Genomic DNA, 25,870 nt, shown 5'->3' on the forward strand with positions numbered 1-25,870 from the left:
TCATGCATGCATAAATCAACTAACACTGGATGACTTCCTGTTACATCTGGGACCCTCCAAACTTAACAAAGTCCCTCTGCTGCAGGTGTGTGTCTTGCAAAGCAAGCCTCTGACAGCCCTTGGCAGGAGGGAATTGCGTTCTACATACTACCCCGTTTTGTGGGGCCAAGAATCTGAGTTTGGCTGGGGGGGATTTTTGAAGCTTTATGATTCCTTGCCCCCTTTACATTCTTTGGAATAAAATGGCTCAGGTTGTAGGCCTGATTTTTCTCATCCAACCTACATAATTTAGGTGTTTGATGAAAAACCTGCCACCAACAGAAATTCCACAAAAATCCCCAAACCGCTGGATTTACAAGCAGTGGTCAACTTGACTGCTGCACCTTACAGCTGTGCATAATTGGTGGTAGGTTTTTTTGTGTAGCTTACTCTCAGAGGATGCTATCAGCCCTACAAGACCACACTTAATGCTCACCAGCTGTGAACATAAATTAATGAAAAAGAAATCAAATTGGCATTCTTGCTGTGCCAATGTGGGGAGGTATGCTGTAAGTCCCTCCTGACAGATGCTCCCTTTGTGAGTTCAGCCTACCCCCTGGGGTGAAGTAATGAGAGACTTTGCTAAGTTTGGGGACCCTTGCAGTTGTGGATATAGACCCAAAAAGTTTAGATTTTTGCAGGGAAATCTAGCTTTTGGGGCTCCAGGCACTTCTGGGAGACCCTCAGATCTTGACAGGAAGTATTCCACTGCAGAGAGCAGGACAAATCACATTTTTTAAAGAGGACCCACTATCAGAACAGACTCCCTTATAGTCTACTAGTACTGTGACTCCTGGTCAGTCTCTCTCACTCTGATGTGTTGGCAAATAGCATCATAGTATTCCTACTTTGGGAATGAGCTGATTATTCCATGCCCGGTGTGCAGGTGACATTCTTGGGGTTTGTAAAATATAACAATTGGTATTAAAACCACAGTTTGACATTGGGTGACTTCCCCTCAAGATCTGAGCCTCTCAGAAGTGATCTGTAGCCCCAAAAGCCAGATTTCCCTCCAAAAATTGAGACTTTTTTGGGTCTATATCCAGAACTGTGAGGGCCCCAGATGTGACGGGAGGTCATCCATTTTTATGCGAAGGGGGTGGGGGGGGGGGGGGCAAGATCCGCTCCGGCTTGATGGGGAGACCGGATTGTGAGCAGGGCCGCAGAAATTTCTCCAACTACACCAAGACTACCAATCACGACGATGACAACCACTACAAACACAGCGAGTCTCCAAACAGTCCCAATCAGTCCTTCACAACTCAAGAATGCTCTTGATATTCTCAACCAGATCGACTGCCCCAACAGTACGACTTACTCAATTGATCAAAGTCCTTCCAGCTCATCGTTCGTTCCCCTTCTTATTCTCTACAGCGAAAACGTACTGCTAAATAAAAACAAGGATACCTCCGAAATTCTGGAGGGTTTTCTGATAGTCAGGATGATTTGGATTTAACTGAAAGCGTGCTATCCTTTTTTTGTAGAAAACCCCCCGTCTTCAATTCAGATAATAGGTCCAATAGCCGATTGATTTCTACTCCGGCGCTAGAAGCCATCCGATTGTCGCGAGTCAATGGACGAACGAATTCGGGTAACAGCAAGCGATTGAAGACCGAATCGCGTCCGAGGACAAGCTCACAGGGGAAAGTGAATCCGAGTTCGCAGATGGACTTTCTACGTCGACTGGAGACATTCAAGTTATCGAGCTATCCTGCAGGCAAGCCGCGGGGGTTATCTCCTCCCAGCATGGCCGCTCATGGCTGGACAAACGTACAGAAGAACCGGCTCAAGTGCATTTGCTGTGGAGCCACTTGGGTTCTCGCGACACCATCGAAGGGTGATTGGAGCACGTCGAGTGGTGCTAAGCTGGCCGTCTTGGGCATCCAGATGAGGACCGATCAACATCGTAACTCGTGTCCGTGGAGGAGTAGGAGCTGTCCTCCTTCAATCTACCGCATCCCCCGCTGCAAGAGTAGTCGAGAGACCTTCGAGGCTCTCATCAAGGCTGCAACAGAAATCTCCGATGCTTTGTTTTTCCCAGCCCAACCGGTATTCCAGATCCAACATACCCTCCCCGATCAGGTCGTCACCACCCTCTCAATCGCCCTCCAATCTCAACATACATCCGCCACCACCGTCCCCTCTCGCAGCTGCCCGACCACCGACGCCTTGATCTTGGCTCTCTTCGGCTGGTCCATCAAACGGGTCCCGAGAGGCAAACGCGACTCTTCACAGTCCGTGATCGCCCAGCCATCTGTCCAAACCTCAGACCACTCTGTTGCCTTGGCCGAGCCCTGCGACCTGCCCAGTTTGTATTGCAGATTGTGCCATCGTCAAGCACTCCCCTCTCCCACATCCACCAAATCCTTCAACCCGATCCACGAGCATCGCGAGTACTGTCCGTTCATCGACCCTCACGCTGGCTTCGATCCCCCGCCCGAATCAGCGGCTCCACTCGACTCGAAGCCTGGATGGAAAACTCGTCTCGGAGCTATCCAGAACGTCCTTGACCGTCGGAACTTCGGCGTCGGCCCCTCCTCAGCCGCTCACAACCCGCAACCCCCCCTTAACCAGGCCTACATGACCCTTGAAAACTTAGCCCTTCACTTCAATGCACATCGCCCGGCCGCTCACACCGATCATCTGCTAGGACCGGACAATACTCATACACAACTTGATTCACCAGTCAAATTTTGCCCTCAGATAAACCTGCTCAACTTTGTCAAAGAAGTCTTGGCTGGACCTCCTTCTCAATTGCTTTCATCGTCTTGAAACACGCCAATATCTCTTCTCTTTTTTTTTGGAGCTTGAGCTTGTCGCCTTGGTATCTATCGGAACAAAATAATCAATCTACAAAATAACTTATGCCAAACAATATTACACCAATTATTTATGGATATTTCAATTCAATCCGTGTGCCCCTCCCAAAGGTACTCAGTTCGTTCGGACAACCATTCCACACGCGCGAAACTTACGTAGGCTAAAGAGGAAACAAAAAGAAACATGGTCAAGTGCACTTTTTATGCAGTGAGTGGACCACATATTACAAAGCTCAGAATTGATCACAGACAGAGCCCAGCGCGTAACTTGAACCTTCATTTCAGATTGAAGTGAAAGAGCAAAGTTTGGATTGGCTATTCAGATTGGTCATGCTTCATAGATCCCTTTTAGGTTCACAAAGCTGGCCCATTTAGGTGCAAAACACCATTTAAAAGCCACTCAATAAGAGGGTCCTAGGGACCCCACGCAAAGCGCTCTTTGCAGGCGAGGCTTGGAGTTGTCTGTCAATTCAAGCAGGAGCAGAAATTATCTGCTACAGAAAGGCAATAATGATATGAAAAAGGGTCTTGAATATTGACTCCCAAAAATTGAAATTCTGACTCCCAAATGGAGTGGGCTTCCTGAGTACCAAATTTTGACATTTACCCTGGGTCCACAGGACACAGAATTGGTCTGAGAATTTTTTGGGAGTTGGAATACCAATCCTGACATAATGTTTGGGAGTTGGAATTTCAATTTTGCAAAAAAACACAAAAATAAAGAAAAAATCATAACTTTGCAGTGGGCAGCCCAAAGTGCACCAAAAATTTACAGTGGGCAGAAAAGCCTCTGAAGCACAAATGCCAGAGGCCCTATTAGAGCATCTCTAATGGTCCGGGAGCAGTTGGCTTGTGTTCTCCAGCCCACAACTACCTGTGGCAGCAGTCACGGATCAGCCCCAATTATGGACTGGTACTTTGAAGTGGCTATCCAACTGACAAATACCTGCGCCAGACTCCAATCACCACCCAACACAATGCAAAATATTCTTACCACTAATTTTTAGCTTTTTATTTCTATTTCTACATTTTTGTCTCTTTGTCTGTTTGCTGACTTGTGTTTTTACAGCTTGTTTCCTTTTATCTTACTTGATTCTTTCTCACACTCTTTATTTATTAATTTTGTTATCTTTCTCCTAATCTTTTTTTAATTCAGGACTTGCAATGGTAACCAGCTCTCTTTGCATGGTCATCATCTTTGCAAGTGAAATATCCTCAGGCCGCTTTTGTACCCTCAAATCAATATGCACGTTCCCAAGAACCAATTGAATGGCTTCAAGCTTGTTGTCTTCAACTTCAATAACAGCATAGCTTGAGGCAGCAGGCGTAGAGCTAATGTTGGCAGGAGGAGCTGTATTCAATTGATTTGACTTCTTGCCTCAACCTTCATTCTCTTGCTGATGGGGTACCCATGTTGTTGGGTTTGAGTTTGGGGCTGTCTTTTTTTCTCTTTTGTGGAGAGCTGTGAGTTGGAATTGGTGTATGGTTGAAAGTATTTTGTATGTAGGTGTGTGTTCAATTGCACCTGGGTGGAAAACTGCAGAAGTCAGAAGGTGATCATGGGTTTAACTGCCCCTGGAAATGTTCCCAGGGTTGTCTTGCGGGACAATTGGAGCGCAAAAAAGCAACCCAAGCCACCAAAGTTTGCCCCAATTGCCCAATTGCACCTATTAACAGTGCCTGAGCCACTAACAAAGTAGAAAATCTGCCAAATTGGACCCGCAGTAGCACACCCCTTAATGCTATGTGATTCAACATGTGCCTTTCAGAGGCTTTCCTGCCCACTGTAAAGTTTTGATGCGCTTTGGGATGCACAGTCATACCAATTTTGGGTCCTGTGGACCTGGTTTGGACGTCAAAACTTGATACTCAGGATGTCTGCTCCATTTGGGAATCAGAATTTTAATTTTTGGGAGTCAATTTTTCAAGAACCTAAAAAAATGAATATGCATAAGAGAATTTGAGCCACTCACATGTCTTGCATGCAGAAAAATGATTCCTGGGGTCACAAACTGTTGGAACCTCATTTGCAAAACTTGCACATTCTTCCATTTTTGAAAAGATTATTGAATTTCAATGGATAGTACACCACTACAACACTGGGTAGGTAGATGTAGTTGCTGACACCAATTGGAACTAAGGTTAGCTGCCCAACCTTGGACTCCTCATGTAACAACCTTATCAAAAATGCATACAATTGCATTCACAAACTGAAAGATTTGGCTATTCTTGGTATTACGGGTACTGGAAGCTGGATAGCACGCTTGACCAGACATAATGTCAGTTGTTATTTAGTGGTTAATTTCTTTTGAGGTGAATGACCAAGGCAACCCAGGTCCCCTCCTGCAATTTGTGTTTGTCATGTGTCAGCTTTGTGTATGAAATTTTGGCATAATTCATTAATTAGCCAAGGAACAACACTGGGTCAGCTATGCTATCATTAGCAATAGCGCAGCATAGTGTAGCGTAATTCTGCCAAAACTAATAAGGCTCCACATTAGCTGTTAGTGGAGGTAAGCTAGTGCTAGCCGCGGGCAAACAAAAAATAAGCCTGCTATGCTGGTTTATCTTTTTAGTGGTTTTTTCCGCTGATAGTGGCATAACGTAGCTTGGTGTTAGTGTAGCACTGATTGCTAACACTATGGCTGCAGCGGCCAAAGCCAAAAGGTGCTACGCTATCAAATGGGGGCCGTTTAGTGTAGCAGCCCACCGTTGCAAATAATATCACTACAATTTGAAATACCTGGGCAGAAATATCCCTGGCGAAGAAGAACACAGAGGCCAACAGACCTAACAAGCCCCTCAACAAAGCAGAAGTGGCTGAGCAACTCAAGAAAATCTTCTTTGGAGTGCTTGCAATATATCAACTGCTAAAAGTTGCACAACTTTTTTTTGCAGTGATATGTTTTATTATTATGGTACTGGTTGGAGAATATTAAAGTTAGACATAGTCATTCTGTCCATTAGATTGTCCTTTTTTCCTTCTTTCTTCTCCGGATTTTTGTATTATTTATTTTTCTAGTGTTTTTCTGCCACTGATTTGGGATCTATGATTTTCTCCACCATTGTGGTCAATCCTGTGGGTTCCCAATATCTCTAGATGCCCGGAAGTCCATTTGTTGTCAAGCAAGCATTAAGTTGAGTTTTGGTACATTGCTGTACATTTTTACCTTTACCACCTTTTTGTGAGTTGATAAAGTTTGCGCAGAGGTTGGATTGCTTATCACAAGACCTTTTTAATGCAGCCGCCTTATTATTGAAAGTATCGGTGAACCCACTGTGGAAAATTTATTTGTATTCATAGAAATGATCAATAACAAAAAAAGTATTTGATTGATAAATGAATCTGTAATATACTGACACTATTGTAAAAGTAGCCCCTTTCTGTATCACCGCGGGTGCCTGGATGCCTCCAATTTTCCCTGTAAACTAAACAAATGTTGTGTGCCCGCAGCCATCTCGGTAAGAAAAAAACTCCCAAAAATGCTAAGATTGAATAAACCCAACCAAACATGCCCGACTTACCTTTTGAAGGTTCCCTGCCTGCCTTGCTACCAATTTGTTCAGATGACCTGCATCTTGAGCTCTTGAAAATAAGTTGTTTAAATGGGGAGTTGCATCACTGGTGATGACTGCACAATAAGAAGTAGAGCTTAAAAAATAAATACTGAGAATTAGGGTCAGAAATATGTTTTGCATGATGTTATTCTGGTAGTGCATATGTTGTGGTAACTTGCAAAGTAGATCTATGTTTGACTCTGTTTGACTAGGAAAAGGTTGATTGGATTTGGGATGTAGAACCTGCTGGATTGTCAACAGGATAATGCAAGTGTCCTATATAGTGGAAATCTCATGACTCGACAACAAGTGTCAGGCATCACTCGGAAATTCAGCCACTTGGGCCCAAGAGCTACAAAAGTTATCTGTTGTGAACTCCCTCCCTACAACAAATAGCCGTAAGCCCAGTCCACGTCGGTTACTTCGACCTCATTTTAGTGATGCTTGACATCAAATTTTCACCATATTTACGTTTGTACTTCAGAATCGTCGACAACATCCTCTGTTGCACACCTTGTAATTAAAGTTCCCAACGTGATTGAAATTGCTATCAATGTCGTTCGCACAAATCCTCATGAGGCGTGACAACAACAAAAGCAATTGTGACCACTCAGGAAAGCAATGGAAGGCGCTGGTGCTTTAATTGAGATACCGATGCACGACTGAAAAGTGCTCACTGCTCGACGTGCGTGGTGTGACACATCATCGAGACCAAACACTTCAAGGTGCTGTTGTCGTGAGGGGTCCATAATTATGTCTACACACAATTGATCGCTCATTTCATGTACCCTGCATAACAACTGAGTAAAGCCGCAAAATGTTATGGAAGCATCTTGCCCGACGGTGTTCCCACTGGGACTTATTGATTTAGGCCAGCCGTTCTAATGTTTCCCTTGCCCTAGTGCTCCACAAAACAGGTTCATCAAGCGACAATGTTTTCATAGACAAACCAGTTCTGAGTAAATCAATCATGTTTCAATCATTTCTGCTCCAGTAGTAATGACCCTATCAGTTCCAGAAACCCAACCCATGAGATGAGCTGATGGTCAAGCAGAAAGCCATGCAAACCCTATCATTTCTGGGGTGTTAATAGTACATCGTAGTTTTTGTAGGCTCGAGGGTGGCGTATGACATTTACAAACTGGCTGTTGACAAAGCTCCAAGCTTTCCCAGTCAAATGGGATTTCGAGGTAGTAGTAGATTATTTAGTAATGATAGAAAGTCCCTGCAGAACAAAATCAAATAGTGCAAATAAATAAGCAGAAAAGGTGTAAAGAACGATGTGAAGGGTATACAACTTGCAATATATACAAGCAAAATAATCATGGCTTCGAGAGTTTGAGATTAAACAAACAGTTTAGGTGAGCAATACAGGATAAGTTTATATGGAACGAAGGAAAACAATGTAGGGAAGAAAGGAGTGTCGTGATGTACAAGATGGAAATGACTTTAATCTACGAAACAAGAAAGTAGGGGTGCGCTTGTAACTTCAAAAGATATAATAAGCAATGTAGGTAAAAGAACGATCGTCTTGGAGCGTTTGTCGGGTAAGCAAAACAATATTGAACAAGGGCATTGAAACCTAAAAAAGCAAATTTAAATGTTCACAACAACAATAATATGCTGCATCTTGCATCTATGCAAAATCTAAACGTGGCAGGAGAGGAATAAAGACGGTGATCGAGGATGTAGGAAAGCGCTGGGACGGATTGGAGGATGACAGAGAGTAATTCAAGACGATGTCAAAGAAATGTTGAGTTTGATGTGTGAAGAATGAAGTATGTTATAGACGATAGTCGTGGCGATGATGACAAAAAGATAAAACACTTGTGTAGATCGGCTGTGCAGCTGACTGCTGTTAGTTTTCTTTCATTGGTTGCAGGAGGGTAGGTCGGTGGACAGGGACCTTTTTAGCGTGAGAAACTCTGGGAGACATGATGGTTTTCTTCGAGCTATCCGACTTCGGTGATACTGGGACCCGTTTGCGGGGCATCGATCTGGGGGGCGAGGTAACTGTTTTGACAGCCGCACTCTTCTTCACTTCGCAGTCGGGTACAGGAACTCTATTTTGGCGGGGTGTGTTGGGAGTGTTGAGCGATTTGGCTGCAAGTACTGGGCGTGTAGGAGTCACGCGGTTCTTCCTTGATCCTGACTTAGGGGTCGACTGCAGATCTTCGAATACAGCCTTAGGTCTCGACTTCGTGGGGGTGATATTGGTCCCCGGGCGCCTGGAGCTTGGCGAGCTGGCCGATGTTATGGAGTTGGACCTGGATCGCGACTGGAAGCTTAGCTGCTGTACCCTCCGTGTGACGAGTGTCGCCGCGGGTTCGGGGGGCGAGCGCAAGACAGACGAGGGAAGAGAGCGTTCAATGGTGCGTTGACGGATGGTCATGTCAGAAGAAAGAGGACGTTGGAAGAACGAGTGGGCCAGTGCGGCGGAGCATGACTGTAGTCGCTCCTTGGGATCAGGACGCAACATCGATACCAACAACTGCTTCAGTTCGCTAGAGAGCGTATGAGGTCCTAAGAATTCGGCTTTCAGAGTGCTTGATTATTGCGAAATGGGAGGTGTAATTAGTTTCGAAAACGAGAAGAAAAGGAGCTGGGGTATGGCAAACCGTTGGTAATACACTTCCAATGCTTCCTTGGACAGGAACTCCTCTTTCTCATTGAGCTCAAACGGTGTCCGACCCACAACGAGCTCGTACAAGGTAACACCAAGTGACCAGATATCACTTAGTCGCTCATCGTGTCCTTCAGACTTGGCGCGCTGAGGTGAAAGGTATTCTGTGTGAAGTGCGAAGGGTATCGGCCACAGTTTCTAGTACAATGATTCAGGGTGTGCAGACAACTAACCTGGAGTTCCCCAGCTCAGAGTACTCCAGAATGGTTTCTTGCCTGTGGTTTCCGTGTAGTCGGGTGGATAAGCAGCAGCGAACCTAGTTGGAGATGCAGAATTAGCAAAAGCGTTCCGTTTGACAGGGTCAGAAGTGAGCAACCGGAGAGGTGCCCACCCGAAATCGATCAAGACCGGTTCATCCTCGGCACTGAGCACCACATTGGCCGGCTTGATGTCATTGTGTGAGACACCGCTGCGGTGCAAGAATTCCGTGCCCTCAAGCAGACCGCGAATGTATCTACGAACTCGGGGGGTGCGCTCGCCTAATCTGACGTTGAGGATTGCGGGATGAAACGCCATGGTCATGAGCGCGTAGGAAGGAGTGATAATAAACGACGAGACCCGCAAGACGTTGGGATGTGGGCAGCGCTTGAAAAGCCTCAGAATCCTGTCAGAATGGATGATAAGTTAGACAAACTTTGACGACTGCTTGGATACATAGCTCACTTAAGTTCAATGAAATAAAACGTTTGACTCACTTGAATTCACTCCACAAGCTTTTGATCTTGGTTGCGGTAGTGCCAGATGACTTGTCACGATATACCAGCTTGATGGCGAGTTTGCTAGAGGAATGCAGCCGGTTCGATGGGTTGTTGGGAGCAATGCGCCAAATGGAGCCCCAGTTCCCATAACCAATCTCGCTCTCAAACTGCGTCGGATAGGAAATTTAGTAAAGGGAGGTAATCAGTCAAACTAATTCCAGGATATTTTCAACAAGGATCTTACTGTGTATTGGGCAGCAAGGGCTTCGTCGGTGATGGTGAATATGTCATGAGGCAAATTGGCTTGAGGACTTTCTTGCGAGGTCGTTGATGACTTGGCGGAACGGGACGAAGGCAGGGCGGAGGTGGAAGTTGATAGGCGGCGCGACGGGTTTGTTGATGAAACTGATGATCGCAGAGACGAGGATGAGGTGGGAGCAGAGGGTGCTTGGATATTATGCTGACTGCTCATGGCGGAACACGACGATGTGGAAATAAGAACAAATAACAATAACGATAAACTGGAGGATCTGGACGATGGGATAGGGAAGCTTGGATAGCAGCGCTTGCGCACTGATCGGACGTTGGGGCAAGTGATACTTTTCTGCGAGTTGGATATCGTTCCTGCTCTGGTATGGGAACAAATAAGCTTGAGGGTAGTACGGCTTCTTGAACCCGGCGGCAGCCCAACAGAAGCAGTATCAGAAAGTGTGGGACTGTTTTGAGAAGTATACAACTAATATTCTATCAAAACCAATCAATGAGTACTCAAGGGTAGGACACAGTAGAGCATTTCGTGAAGGAGGAGAGGAAGTGATCGGAAGGTGTTTATAGCAGAATGCGTGAGACGATGGCGGAGAGGAACGGAAGGACGCGGATGAGGATCTCAGGGAGAAAGACTGGGGAGAGGAGGCACTGAAGGCCCAGGACTTCGCGGGCTCAATACAATCTACGAGAGCCTTGGCCATTTTGACTAGGGAAAATAAGGTTTGGGTGCATCAAATCGGAGAGCTTGTGGGTGTGGGTGCAATTCCAATTTTTTGGGGTGGAGTCGATTGTCAGCCGACGACAGAAACTCTTATGTAATCAGGAAACAGTATGTAATTCAAGTCATAGGATGGATGAGGACCCGCCCGCGAAGACAACGCTTCTAATGGCACCAAGTTGCTTATCAAGAGTCAAGAGGGGGTGATGTATGAATCTGGTGTGCTGGACGAAGGTACTGTGTGTAGATAGGACTCAAATAGGGGGGAATTTTGCTAGAAACAAGTGGGATTGATTATAAGGGAATTCAAAGTAGGCCGGGTGCACCTTGCCAAAAATACATTCAAGAAGGCCAAGAGGGTGTAGAACAACGTAACTTGCAAGCACTTTGGTGTTCAAGAACAGACATGCAACTGGTGAGAGCGTGCACCTGGCCAACTTTGAAACCCCCTGATGTTGGTGGGGTGCAACTCGCAAAAAATAAATCAAACTGCCCAGAGTACAAATGAGCTTGGATGTGATTTTTCCACTCAGGGTTCAAGAACAACTTTGAACAACAACTTGCAAAAGTACATGCAAGTTGCACTTCTAAGAGCATTCACAAATGTTGGGTTAACTTGCTGATTTCTGGCAACTTAACCTAACCCACTCAGCTAAGGGTCATCAAACCTCTGGTTAACTTGACCAGGAAATTTAGCCAACAAATGTGAATGCCCCAACTGTCCCTTCCAGCTGGGCCAATGGCTTGCTGGAGGGAATTTTCACTTTGATTTTTTTCTTCCCTTCAACATGGGACTTTTTTTGCCAAATTCTGATCCCAGCCACTGCAAAAAAAACTGTAACTCTGAAGAAGCTTCCAGCCTTACTCAAGGTTTGAATCAACCCAAGCTCCACATTCACTGCTCTCCAGCCAAGAAGAGCTCACAGACTACTTGATAGCCTGTTGTGAACTCACTGGGCCACTAAAAAGCCCATGGAATATCTTTATTGCAACTATATGGGCCACCAAAATGCCATTGATTGGCTGTTTTTATGCATAGTGACATTTCTTGCTGGCAATTTCACTAGGGATGATGTTTGGGTACCTGGTACAGCCTGGCGGGTGCGGCGGGTGCCTATAGGATACCTAATAAGCGGTACCAGGCACCCAGGTACCGCCTGCCCGCACACGCCCTGAGCCCCCTATTTTTCCCGGGGTTCAGGGGAATGGATTTGGTATAAGTAGGTTTGATGGTGCCAGTGCACGCCCCGGCGCCCCCTGGGGCAGTGGCACCGTCAACCCTATTTAAATACAATATGAGACAGCCACCATACACCCCTGTCATCAACTCCCTGCCCAATTAATCACTGCCAGCATAATTGACTGGGTTGAAGTAATCCCAGTTTAACTGGGATGGACTCAACCAATTTAAAATGGTTTTATCTCAACCAATGAAATTTAAACCCAAGGGGGGCACCTTGGAATTATATTTCCACAGTTGAGATCATCCAAGTGTAAATCAATTGAGTGCATCCCACTTTAACTGCAATAACCTCAGCCCAGCCAATTATGCTTGCAGTGCAAACCATCAATCATGCCCTCCAACCACAAGCAAAGATTTGAGATCATGTATCAAGGGTACCACAGGTACGCACCTGGGTGGTACCAGATGCCTACTTTTGGTAAAAAAACAACCCGTGGCGGGTACCCGGGTCCCAAACGCCTCCCTAAATTTCACTGTGCTTCATCAAAGATCCTATGGGATTTTCTTTTCCCAAAGAGCTAACTACAGGCCATCATGCCCCATGGGCTTTTCTTGGCCATTAAAGCTCTCTGCAGGCCACAAAAATCCCCTGGGCTTTAGGTGTGCCAGGTGAGCTAGTGGAGGACTTCCCATCAAGTCTGGGAGCCTTCCAGATCTCTATTTACAAACCCAAATTCTAATTAATTTTTGACAAAAAGGAAAATGTTTTCCTAACCCTACAGTTCATTAATTTCATGTGCACTGGTTGATTTTTTGATAGGTGTATTAATTTAGGATTTAGAGGGGCATCTAGAGCTCTCTAAACAACGACGGGAAGTCATCCAGTAATATTCCAAACATCATGATACATCCTGAGCCAAGGATTTATTTTTATGGGCCCACCTGGGATTCTCTACAGGCACAAGCAAAGCCCACCCAAATAAATTCAGCCCAAAACCACAAAAATGTCACCATCATTTTTGCTCAGTTTGACATTTTTTTTTGTTAGATGAGGCAGAGGATGCTCAGTTTGGCACATTTTTTTTTCTTCTGGTAGTCCATGGAAAGAGTCACATATTTTCCCAGGTACTTTTTTTTTTTGAAAAATTTGTCCATTTTTAAAGTGACATGTCCTCAAGGACTGTTTTCAAGTTATATCCCACCTAACCAGCTTGGAAACCTCTTATTGGGCGTATTAGAGAAGGTATCAGGACCAGATATCTTCCATACACCTGCCGTAGTGCACAAATATTTACAGCCATTCCATAGTTTAAGTGCAAGATGAAGATTGAAGACTCCAAAATCACATGCAAGAATCAAGATGAAAAATAAAGCAGACTATCATGAAGATCAATCCCTCAAGATTTGGAATGGCAATTGAGTGGGTTGGCTGGTGTCAATCCCTGGAGTCTGTGTTCAAACTTCAAACTAGATGATGTAGAGACATGAAAGTCTTCTGATCCACTAAATACACTGTCAAGATTCTCAGATCCTTATCCTCATCACTCATCAGATCCTTATCCTCATCACTCATTAGATCCTTATCCTCATCACTCATCAGATCTCTATCAAACCTGAAGATCATCATCAGCACCCCTTTCCAGATCATTCACTTCACAAACCTGCCAACAAGTCACACTTACATGGTTGGTCCACCCCTTCCTCTGTTTTTTCTCTGATCTCATTCATACTTGGACCTCATGTTAAGACTCAAACACTTGTCTTGAATTAAGCCTCTTGCCTCTCATACATCCCTGCCTCATAGATTTCACTTGAAGTCACTCAACAGAAACATCTCAGCTGCTCTTCCTCTAGTCCCTTGGGAATTCCTACACTAATTGTCCACTGTCAGCCTCAGTTTCCCTTTTTTGCTCAAACTCAACAACCATTCATCATCATCACCTTTTGCATCAAAATTCATTCCCTCTTTCAACCATCTTTCTCATTGGAAAACCCTCAATTCTTGGCCTATTTAAAACTCTCTATCTTCCATCTCAACATTCTGGCCGGGGGAACTCTTCAGCATCATCACTTGCATCTTTGTTGCCTCTCTTAAGGCATTGGATTCAATTCATTGTTTTGAAAAGAATGCAGATTCTTATGGACCAAAGTACTCCTACTCGCTTATCCAAAGTGCACCACAGAAAATTAAATTGAACCAAGATCAACTGTTTGAGTTGTGGATAAGAAGGGCAAGGATAAAAATTGAAGAGCAAATGGAAGGCAAACATGGCAATTGAAAGAGTTTAATTCAGTGCTGTTTATTCTATGTTGATATGATCAATACCATACACCAGCTTTGCCACTGACTGAACAGGAATATGCATTGAAGAAAAAAAAGTGTTCAGAGAAGCAATGAAGGCATTTTAAGATTTCACAACCACCCCACTACATAGTAAATCAGGGAAAGTAGAACCTTGTGAATTATTTTGTGATATATCTCCTCAATTGGTTCAGAACTGCCCCTATTCCTGGCTACTCACAAGAAAGAAAATATTTGTATGTATGAGCTTACTTTTGATCCAGAAGGGAAGAAAAAGCTGAATGTCTTCAACAAATTAACACAATTTTCAAATTCTCTGCCAAACAGCTAAACAGGAGATTGATAAAAAGTCCAAAATTAACCATTAAAATATTTTATCACAGTTTGAATTTCCAACTATCATATTTTCAATTCGTTGACATCAGTGCTATCCCTGAGCTCCAACAAGCCACACAGAAGAGAAAGATATGTTGGCTGACAGTCAATCCTATCAGTCTGGAAGATTACAATGATTGGTATCCACCTCTTTGGGAGTAGTTTTTGCCATTTTCAGGCCTGTTCTTATCCTCAGCTAGATAGTTGATTAGAGGTATTTGAGTTCCAATTTTCTAATTTCCACCCAGTTTCCCCCTCCAAACCAAATCAAACACAAAATTTTCCATCATCTTACGTACATCCTTGGAGCGTACAGCCCATGGGCTGAGGCTGACCGCAAATAGTGAACAGTCCAAATCTTGGTCTATCCAGCATGAACACTCATGTTCCTCCTCGTGATCTGATCAGCAGAGATGAGCCTTTGGATAAGTCAAGATCAGGGATGTTGACATGAGCGCACCAAGCCCAAATTACACACATGGAAGCGCAGTTGGTTTAAATAAATATCTTTTCGGCGGTGCTCCATGACGACTGGCGCAGTGGCTATAATAAGGTTTAAGAGCCGGCCTGGGCATGGGCTGAGTGGCTGTCGTATGACAGTTGTGTGTTGCATCGGGGAAGCCAACTGCTGTGTTTTGGTGTCCAATTCACTACAATCCAACTGCAGCATACCAGGACTCCCTTCAGCCCGCCCATCGTCAGCTTCGCACATTCTTCCTTTGTCGTTCTCTCAAGATAAAGAATCATTCTCCCGCCTTGGACGGCCAAACGGCTCGCTCGCGCCAGTTCAGCTGACACATATATCATCATCATGGGTGCTCAAGAATCTCATCTGGGTTCAGCCTCCGGTCTGAATGTCACAGCTCTCAAAGCCTACCATGTTCTCCGAGTCGCCGAATCTTCTCCTGCCGCCGAGGCGGGTATTGAGCCATTTTTCGACTATATCGTTGGGATCGGTGGTCAACAAGTGGTTAGTGTGTTGTCCCTTACAGTCATATTATACACATCTTGAAGTAGCTATTATCAGCTGAGACTTTCCGATCGTTTGGATTCTCGCGTTTGAAGACTGAGGATGGAGAGAAATTGGCGAATTGGCTCGATGAAGCCGAAGGAAAACCAATCATTCTACAAGTCTACAACTCAAAGAAACAAGAGGTTCGAAGTCAGCTTGTTCTTTTATCGCTCTAATCCCAGATTCATAACCAGGGGTATTGAAATTTCATCAACTATGTAGGCGTTCGAACACTACCCAACCGAAAATGGTCATCAAATGATCACGTGGCATCTAACGATCAACAACTGCAGCCATCCCTGTTGGGGCTTTCATTGAGGCTATGCAGTCCTCAGAACGCTCTAGCAAACGTATGATCGACTTCCCTGATTTATGACCTGATTTTTGAGCCAACAAGGCAGCTGATGTTTCATGATTACCTTAGGTTTGGCACGTGTTAGATATCATTGAAGGCTCTCCTGCTCAGGATGCTGGTCCGTCTACATTCTCTGATCACGACCCATGATCCAAATTGCTGATCACCCAGGATTTCATTCCCCTAGGTCTTGTGCCATTCGGAGACTGGATAATCGGATATGCTGGTGGCATCCTAAGAGGCGAAAATGAGCTCTATGAAGTCGTCGAAGAGGTCAGTGCATTAGTCAACATCTGTATGACTGCCTCTGGGGCCAGAAGAAATTGATAACCTAGCTTGCCCTCAACCTTGAAATAACATTTGATTTATACAGCATGAGGGCAGGCCGTTGCGATTGTTTGTCTACAACGCTGATTACGAAGTAACTAGGGAAGTGGTTATTGTGCCGAATGTGAGTAGTAAATCAGTCCGAATTTCAACTCAGCCAAAATATTTATGTAGTAATTTGTATTTTTTCTTATAACCAAAAGCGTTCTTGGGGATCAGGGGAAGGATTACTGGGTTGCTCAATTGGATTCGGATTGCTACACCGAATCCCGAAGACTTCGACTCATACGACTGCCCCTTCATTTCTACTACCGCCTGGAGGAGCAAATTCACCAGAGAACCTAGACCTCGATGACGATGAAGACCTGAAGTTATTGAAACAGATGGGTAAGATCATTGAGATCAAATATGGCACCCTTCTGCCAGCTACCTTCTTCTAACTTGCCTCTTATCTATGTTCTCCAAACTACAGAATTCAACCAGGTCCAGGAGAACGCAACGATCTCTCAAGATACCCTTCTAAACCACAAACTTCGTTCACATTCCCTTGAGTCGACTATTAAGGAAGAAGAAGAAAGTTAATAGAAGAAATCATCGAGTTCGGATGTTCAGAAACCGTCGTTCATGATTAGAGTGCTATGAATAAAAAAAGAAAAAGACGACGAGAAATGGAAAGGCTCAAGAAGCGATTTCGACACGATTCCCTTTGGAATGGACTATGATTGGTGTTTGCCATTCATACTTATTCCACGAGTTTTCCCTTCGTTTTTTCAAGGAACAAACACCTTCTGTGCAAATTAATGTCTCTCTGCCATAGACACTTCACTCTTCACATCTGTTGTCAGACCTTCCCATCCTTCGTACACCTTTCATCTCATTCACCTTCTTTTTTGTCGGCGCATATTACGCGCTCATGTCACATATGCTGTGTTGGTTTCTATCTTTCAGGGAGTTTAGAGATGTGTTTGTATATGTATGTAGTTTGTAATTGTGGTCTGGGGATCTGTCTGTAAAAGCCTCGGAATCGACTGTTTTAGCCCAGCCTCCGAATCCAGGTCAGGTTGTCTGAGATGAATTCACTGTGCTACAAACATGTGCGTGTGCTATTGGTGATTTTGTTCAAGCCGAGTTCACTCGTGGAGCAAGGGGAGGGGGACATCAGCTATCATTTGGAAGGTTTTGTAACCACAATGCAACTTGTCCAGATGAGATAAGATAAGATTAGTGGTTGAAGCACTGATTCTTTTAGGCATGGCTTGTCTCAGCGCTGGAACCCGTACCCGGCCCCAGCGGGTATACCCGGTCCCGTCCCGGCGGGACCGGGTCACGGGACGACCCCGCCGTCTACGGCCTCCCGTCCCGCATATTGCGGGTACGGTCCCGGGCTGCGTCGAGCATACCCGCGGGTACCCGCGATATTGGCAGACGGTCACGGCATAGCTTACACCCATAAAGAGCTCCCCTCGATGACCGGCATAGTGTGAGCCGCTCATCGAGAGGGTTATCTACTGCCTCGATGACTGGTCTATTGGGGTCATCAATTGCTCATTGAATGCAAAACGGTATGTTTTGTAACAAATTTTGAAGGTTAGGAAGAGGAAAAAACAGGAGATGTTTTGTAATGTCGTCTATACATCGTATGTAGTTAGTTGTCGGAGTCACCATCGGAGTCACTTTCAGATTCTTTCGCGGGGAGTTGAATAGTTGCCGAGTCCATCATCTCGTCAAAGCGCTGGTACCATTCCTTAACACAAAGGAGGCGTTCGATCGAAGAATTACTGAGGCTGTGACGTTGGGTGCCTATTATTGTTTTCGAACGCGAAAAGACGCGCTCAGATGGTGCGCTGGTGGCTGGAATTCCAAGATAACACTTGGCCATAGCAGCAAGGGAAGGGTAGACTTTTGTGTGATGCGACCAGTAGTGCAGTATATTGCACTCAAGATCCTCATTTCGCTCGGATAGATACATCTGTATCTCACCATTCAGGTCTTTGACAACAACAGCAGGAGATTGATCAAAAATGTCTGCCTCGATTACAGAGATTTTCTTAGTCTTTACAGGGTTCGTTTTCTCCGCCGATGGTGTACCTTGGCTAATTCGACTAGGGCTCCGATCAAAAGACCGAGCTTCGACCGAGAAAGTTTTCAAAATTTGACATGGTAGTAGGGTGGAGATATTGTGCTCGAGTAGGAATGATTGGGTTCGTTCGAAGTAACTTAGTTTAATCCGAGGGTCAAGAATCATTGCACAGATCGGTGCAGTCTTCTGCAATGCAAGGGTAACATATTTTCGAAGCTTTTCTATCATTTCATCGGCTGCTGGGATGAGTTGACCAGCGTCATATTGAGATCGGATGCTGGAGATTGTTCTGATGAGGGAAATGTAGATCGGAAGTGCCATGCTGAGTGTTGGGTATTTTGATCGACAGAGAATCTTGGTGACGTCGTAAAGAGGTTCCAAGAAGTTCGTCATCTGCTCCACCTTTGCCCACTCACCATCAGAGAGCGAGTATTTTACGGCTTCGGATTTTGATAGATTAGAGCTACAAAAAGTGGAGCAGACTGTCTTCAAATCAAGAGCGCGCTTGAGCATCATATACGTGGAGTTCCAGCGGGTTCGGACGTCAAGGATCAATGTCTTTGTTTGGGCTCTGCTGTTGGAGGTTGCAGCGTTGTTGTTCTGACTTTCCACAAAATCTTTAACCTTAAAGAAAGCTTCGCGGCGTTGAGGCGAGCCACGGACATAGGTTGCAAGGCCATGGATACGATTAATAATCGTTTTTAGGTTGACGCCAGCGCCATCTGGCATATCGATCAGATTGTTTGAGTCCATCTGGCTCAAAGTTATCTCTTCCTCGGCCGGGGGGTTTGCTTTAGCACTGAAGCCAAAAACCTTAAGACCATCTTGAGCGGCGAGGTTGATCACATGGGCCATGCAGCCCAAGAGTTGGTTTTCGGCATCAAACTTCGTGTATCCTAAGCGATGTTGTACTTGCTGCGCTAGGGTTGAGTTACTCGAAGCGTTGTCGGCAGTGATGCTGACAAGTTGATCGGATATTTCCATCTCATTGATCAAATCCACAAATATGTCACCAAAGTTTTCACCAGTGTGTCGACCTGTACAGATTTCAAGTGAATGGAAAAATCAGTTAGGTACAATTCACAACCAACAAACAAAAGAGGCGTACCACAGACAGTTGGCATCCCAACAACAACATCCAACATCTTCCAATCATCAGAAATGCCGTGTGCGGTAATCGCCATGAAGGCCTTCTGGTTTGGTGAAGTCCAAGCATCAACGGTGAAGGAAATATAATTCATGCCCTGAAGGACTTTCCGGATCTGATTCCGGTGGGCAATATATAGGAGTTCGACTTCGTTTGCCATTGTCTTTCGGCCATACTTGATATTTGCCACACTTGGATTGAGTAGCTCAAGTAGATAAGTGAATGATTTTTTTTGGACAATCGAATAAGGCAGGTCAGCCTCGGAAATCAGGTACGCAATTGCTTGCCTGAGCGAACTAGCTGAGAGGATTGGCTTTTGGAATTACAAAGAAATCAGACATTGTACTGCAGTCACCAGATAAAAATAAAGCTAGCGTACTTGTTGCTCCACACGCTGTCGCTTTGAAAGTTTGGGAAGGAGAAGCTGGTTAACCATCCCTTGAACTGGCGGAAGAAGGCCATGCACACGCCTCAGGTGCTCGCCCATTGACTTTGTACTTCCTGTGGGATCTTGAGCCAACAGTTGGTTGCAGGGATCTCCGCCTTTCTTCTTCTCCGGAGACTGACACTGAACTTTGGATTTGTTGAGGATCTTGAAGTGACTCCAAACCCATGAACTTTTTGGTGCTGACCTGGGTGATGGTGACTCTGGGGTGCTGGTGGTACTCGGAGGAGGCTGTTTGGATGTTGGATCTGAAAAAACTTCGATATCTTCCATTTTTTTACGATGTTGTGCATGGAAGTTGAACTGGAGATGGACGGACATCACTGGGATGAGGTCCTGTTTTAATGCTTTGAGTCACCGACCCATCCGGAGGAAGAGCAGCGGAAGGTCCCTGCAAGATTTGTTGGCTCGGCTTGGATCACCAGAGGGAGTGCCGATCAACGATCTGGCTGTTTGTATTTTTACAACTTTAGATCCCAATCAGCACATTCAGGCTTTCAGCGGCCAAAATTCACCATGAGCAACACGGCAGGCCATTCAAATGTGATGCCCATCAAAAAATTCACATGGCAGATCTATATGTTGGATCAGTCAGTGTCCCAAGACTCGTACCTGGAGGCTGGCGGTACTGGTAGCCTGGTAGGCCTGTTCGCGGGTATACCCGTCCGGGCTGTCTAAATCAAGCCATTTCGCGGGTATACCCGCCTGCCCGCGGGCATAATTGCACGGGATGGCGGGTATGCGCCTGTCTAGACGGGGGATACCCGCGCCCTGTCAGGCTAGACGGGTAACCACGGGATGCACCCTGTACCCGCGGGTATCTGTCCGGGCTGTCTAAATGCGGGACACACGGGTCGGGTATACCCTCCGGGCCGGAGCCGGGATGGGTCGAATTGGCCGGGTACCCCCGCGGGTTCCAGCGCTGGCTTGTCTGCAATCCCAAAGTTATTCCTGTTGTAACCTAACCACTTAGGTTACAGTTAGTGACACTCGCCTACCCGAAGACCATAGTTATGCCTTCGGAGAAAGCTGCAGAGCTTATTCTCCACTTCACTACGTTATTCATCTCTTTGGTCACATCAGGTTATGAGCCTGTAAATCTCGCTCAGATACTCTCTACATTCAACATCTCCAGGTAGCTCAGCTTAGAGCGTAATCGACCTCCAATTTTTTTTCTGTTTCTCATCTGTTTCTACGGGTATCTCAGTCTAGAGTATAATCGCCCCGGATTTTCCCGATATCTTCATCATTCCTCCCATCAATCACCTCGGTTTTTCTGGATTGGCAGGCGCTTGGGTCTTATTTGCTTGGTCGACTGAGTTCTTCTCCGCTTTCCCCACCACCCTCTCTGATTACGGAAGCACAAGCACGTAGTGATAAAGCTATACAGTCTGCCAAACTGTGAACATCTGTCCCCTGGCATGGTACAGAACACTTAGACACTATCTTGTTGCGACCTGACATCTACTCCTTTCTTTTATTTCCGGAGAACTCAGTTGATCAGGTAAGTAAGCTTGAGTTTGCTTGTTGGTTACAGTTAGACTCCGGATCCCTTGAAGGCTTGTTTTATGTCCATTCCACCCAGAAGAAACAAACCTCCCATTGGATGCCCATCCTCCGCCTCCGCCATACTCGGTCGCTCCATTGAAGAAATCACTGAACAAGAACTCTACAAAGCAATCAAGACTGCGGCCCGGACAAACAGAATCATCAACCGTCAACACTCTTTGGATGACACCACCACCATCAATCAACGGATTCCAGGAGCCTGGCAGCAAGCACGCCTGGCGACCCCAGGAAATTGATACTACCCAGCACTCCCACCAATCCCGCTAGCGGTAGCATTGACTGGCGAACCGGTATTCCCGGAACAACTCTTTGCACCGCTTCCCCAACAAAGCACACACCCTCCTCTTTTCCCACTTGTCCCACCTCCTCCTCCCCCTCTATCCTTGGCTAGATAATCAGCTGTACCACCGGCAAGCAACTTGTCCTCCGCAATCTTTATTCCCCCATCCCCTCCTTCCCCGAGCCATCCAGACCCCTCTCTCATAAGGATGAACTCCCGCAACAACCCACCACACCTGACGGCTGCTCAACGGGCCGCCGATCTTGCAGAAGCCAAAGCCCAACTTGAAGAATCAAAAATTGTTGGTCAAGCAATACACACGGCCACTTCAAAAATCTACGCTGAGCGGATTCTGGTGCCAGATGGATCAAATCTCAAAGTCTGGGATTGCAAGCTAGCCGAGAAGGGAGGTATTCACCTCAACAAAAAGAAGTTTTTCAGCACAATGAATTCCAACTCTGTGCTGGAAAGGATCGGCAGGGCCATCCTCTTAGCAATGATCCACCACTCCCTGTTGTCGGAAGTACAGGACGCAGTCTCCTGCAAGGACATGTACAATCTGCTTTTCAAGAAATTCAAGACAATCAGCCAAGCCACTCAGATGGACGTTTTCTACTGTTTCCTCAAATTCACAAATACGATGAAGCCGACTTCAGCTGGGGTGGCCTCTCAACTGAAAGATCTTGCGACCAAATTGAAGATCCTTGGTGTGGCTCTCACAATTGACACCTTCATGAGTTTTGTTCTCCAGGCCGGTGTTGGACGCAATACACCTATTGGTCTAGATTTCAAAAGGAGGATCAAATTGGAAATGCAGCAATTGCTGGACAACAAGATCCCGTCTTTTGAAAAATTTGTCCAGCTCCTATCGGCCTGTACACTTCAAGACGGTCACACTCGTCCCTTGCATGGCACAACTTCATCAACAACAATGTCTCCGGCAATCCACCAGTCCATCAGCAACCTTCCACCTTTTGATCAGGCAAATTTTCTGGCGGAAATACCCAAGAGCAAATGGCCGGCGGTGCTGGAATTCTATCAAGTGACGGCGAACCGCTGCTGAGGTTGCGGGGACGCAGCACACTACGTGCGAGATTGTCAGAGCCGTTCTTGTTTGACCCCAGTGAACCAACGTCAACGGGGTCCAGGTACGCTATCATACCGACCCATCCAGATGCCCCAACAACAAGTCCAGCAAGCCCCGTTCATGGCAATGATAGGCGCAGTGTACCAGCCACCAAATTTCTCCTACGGACAACCTCAATTTCCCTTGACACCCGGCCCAATGCCTCAACAACAATTCAAGGCGACCCGGTACTTCCAACAGTACCAGAGGCCCTACCCCCCACATCAACAATTTGCCCCCGCCCCTCAACAACAGAAACCCTTGCAACAAGCCAACACCTACCGACCAAATCCTGTCCAAGGCCAACATCAAAACTCCAACCAAGCCAGACCCCAACCAGAAAATCAGTGTGGGGGTGGGGCATCTGCAAAGGAGGCGAACATCCAAGGCCTTCCGGATGGAATCAAGGATGCCGATTTTGGGGCCATGACGGCAGAATTAGACGTAAGTACTCATGCCATCAATGATTCAGGGGCGGCCCACCACCTGACCGGTGAAATAGGTCTGCTTCACAACTTCCGTTTGCTCAAATCCCCCATCGCTCTGAACGTAGCAACTTCAGGAGCGGGAGCCTTTATATCAGGCGCAGGCAAGTTATGCTTTTGAGGGCCCGCAGGCACAACCATAACCATATATTGGGTGTTGTTTTGTGAGCAACACTACCAACATGAATGAATTTGCGATGTTGTATATTGATCAGTATAGCGTATATTGATCAATTTTTTTTTGATTCCTCTTCATACCTTTGTCTGTGTTCCATGTTGCCTTGATACTCTTCTATAATCTCTCAACTTCCCCCTGTGTTAGCTTCAAGCCAGCGGAATCTTTTCTTTTTTTTGCCTGATGAAATCCATGAATTTCTACATACACCATTCTGCTCTTCCTGAAAAAAAGACATTGCAAGTTTGAGGATTAATCCTGGGTGGCTGAGTAGTCTCAGAAATTTTGATTTGTTTTTTTTACTTCAAACATTGATGTTATCAGAAGTCTCCAAATCTACTTTTTGTCAAAAAAGGGAAACATTGACCCCTCACCTCTCTCACAATACCATCCTTCCTGGGTTGTTAATTTGGTGTGACCTTAAATTTCCTGAAGATGTTCCATATCATCCTTGGTGTTCTACATGCATATAATGCCTTTTGAAATTAGTTTAACATGGTTGAGCATATTTTTGTCAGGGTCTTAACCCCAAGAAACTACCAAATTAGTGATATCTGGCAACCAATCACATTGTAGCTGCTTCATTTGGGGGTTTGCGGTCATTCAAGGTACAAAATGAATCTTTGAGGGCTTGTGATCATTTTGGTTCCAATATAATGGAAGAACTCCCACGCTGCGCTGAGATATAGTGGCAGAAACACCAAGAAACTACCAACTTAGTGATATTTGGCAATTGATGACATTGTAGTTGAGAAATTTTAATCTGTATTGCTAAGAAATAAGAACCAGGCTGGAGAGACAAGATCAGATCAGAGAAAAAAGAATAGAATAGAAAGAGAAAAGAATTTACCACCACAAGAGATATGACAATCTAAAGACAACCTGAGACAATATGGAAGAGACAGAGGAGTAGAACAAGGACACTGGCTAGGACAGATGGAAGTAAAGAAGGAGGGAAAGGGGGATCAGCCAAGGATGGGAAGACCAAGGATGTCGTCGATCTTTTCTCACCAAATTGAGAATTGAGCCAATCTGAGTGTTTAGGTCTCGAACGATGTCGAGAGTCGAGCGATTTCGAAAGTGAGAGTGAGGTCTTGATCGATGTCAAGACTTGAGGGAGATTTGATGTCTTGAGCAATGTCAAGACTGGGGAGCAAGAGAGCCAGGGAGAGAGGGAGTGGTCGGATGAGCAGGCGGAAGAGCGGACTGAAGAACTTTGTCTGAGAAGAGTCCGCGGAAGCTATTGAGTCAGCCCTTTCACAGGGCAATCACGGCGAAAACTCAACACCCCCCGCAATTTGTTGAGAAAAGAACTTTAACCATAAAGCACTTTTCTCGTAGTCGACTGAGGGATTCAAAGTTGCTGGGTTTAGTCAATGCATCCGCGATCATTTCTTCTGTTGGAATAAGTTTCACTAGGATTTCATTGTTTTCTTTCATTTTTCTGAGATGCTTGATTTTTATATCTAGATGCTTTGTCTTGGAATTTGACCCAAAATTCTTCAATTTCTCGAGTAAACCTTGATTGTCAATGTGAAATTGAGAAGGATTTATCTTTTCATTCCACAGTTCTTCAATAACGTACTTTATCCACTCATTTTCTTGTACTCCGTCCGACAGAGCATTCAGTTCGGCTTCCGTTGACGACATGGTAATGTTACACTGCTTCTTGCTGTTCCACGAAATTGGACAAGCTTTCCAGAAGCAGATGGAACCGCTACAAGAGAGTCAAGTTACTAGATCATCTGCCCAGGTGGCATCGGTGAAGTGTTGAAGAGTTTTTGATTTATCTTCACAGTCAGGACAGAGTGTAAGAGCGAGATCAGCTGAGCCAGCGATATATTTCCAACAGTGGACAATTTGTTTCCAGTGTTGAATCCCCGGATCGTTATTGAAGCTGGATAAAATTGAAACGGCAGGAGCCAAGTCCGGCCTAGTTCTGCAAGCTAGGTAATTGAGAATTCCCGTGTGAGTTCGATAGTTGATCTTGAGCTTTTGAAATTCAGCCTTCTCATTATCCGTGGCAGGCATTAGTTGAACCCCCACTGATAGAGGAGTCTTCACTGGACGGCATTCTTTGATGCCGGCAATTTCTAACCCCTTTTTGATTAATTTTTGTTGAGAAAGTTTGATTGAATCGTCATTAACAAGAACGTCCATACCGAGGAGTGTGTCGGGTTCGTGAGCTGATGAATTAGGAAATCGGAGCAGGAAGAGAGATTCGAAA

The 25,870-nt window shown here is 45.5% G+C and overlaps 3 protein-coding genes across 3 annotated transcripts; 2 read left to right on the top strand and 1 right to left on the bottom strand.

Annotated features, from left to right (window-relative positions):
- Positions 1–1,243: 1,243 nt before the first annotated feature.
- Positions 1,244–2,811, top strand: PtA15_9A300 (uncharacterized protein; the record flags this gene model as incomplete). The annotated part of the gene is made up of 2 exons (XM_053172496.1): positions 1,244–1,386; positions 1,524–2,811. The coding sequence occupies 2 exons, from the start codon at positions 1,244–1,246 to the stop codon at positions 2,809–2,811; spliced, it is 1,431 nt and encodes a 476-aa protein (XP_053023730.1).
- A 5,463-nt stretch (positions 2,812–8,274) lies between these two features.
- Positions 8,275–10,269, bottom strand: PtA15_9A301 (uncharacterized protein; the record flags this gene model as incomplete). The annotated part of the gene is made up of 6 exons (XM_053172497.1): positions 8,275–8,962; positions 9,035–9,203; positions 9,273–9,355; positions 9,431–9,703; positions 9,795–9,964; positions 10,042–10,269. 6 exons carry the CDS (start codon positions 10,267–10,269, stop codon positions 8,275–8,277), a joined length of 1,611 nt encoding a protein of 536 aa, XP_053023731.1.
- Positions 10,270–15,453: 5,184 nt separating this feature from the next.
- PtA15_9A302 (uncharacterized protein) lies at positions 15,454–16,918 on the top strand (the record flags this gene model as incomplete). The annotated part of the gene is made up of 8 exons (XM_053172498.1): positions 15,454–15,612; positions 15,708–15,804; positions 15,877–16,004; positions 16,079–16,127; positions 16,197–16,282; positions 16,383–16,460; positions 16,540–16,723; positions 16,809–16,918. The coding sequence occupies 8 exons, from the start codon at positions 15,454–15,456 to the stop codon at positions 16,916–16,918; spliced, it is 891 nt and encodes a 296-aa protein (XP_053023732.1).
- Between the last annotated feature and the right edge of the window lie 8,952 nt (positions 16,919–25,870).

The sequence above is a fragment of the Puccinia triticina genome, chromosome 9A (assembly GCF_026914185.1).
Source record: "Puccinia triticina chromosome 9A, complete sequence".
Lineage (NCBI taxonomy): Eukaryota > Fungi > Basidiomycota > Pucciniomycetes > Pucciniales > Pucciniaceae > Puccinia > Puccinia triticina.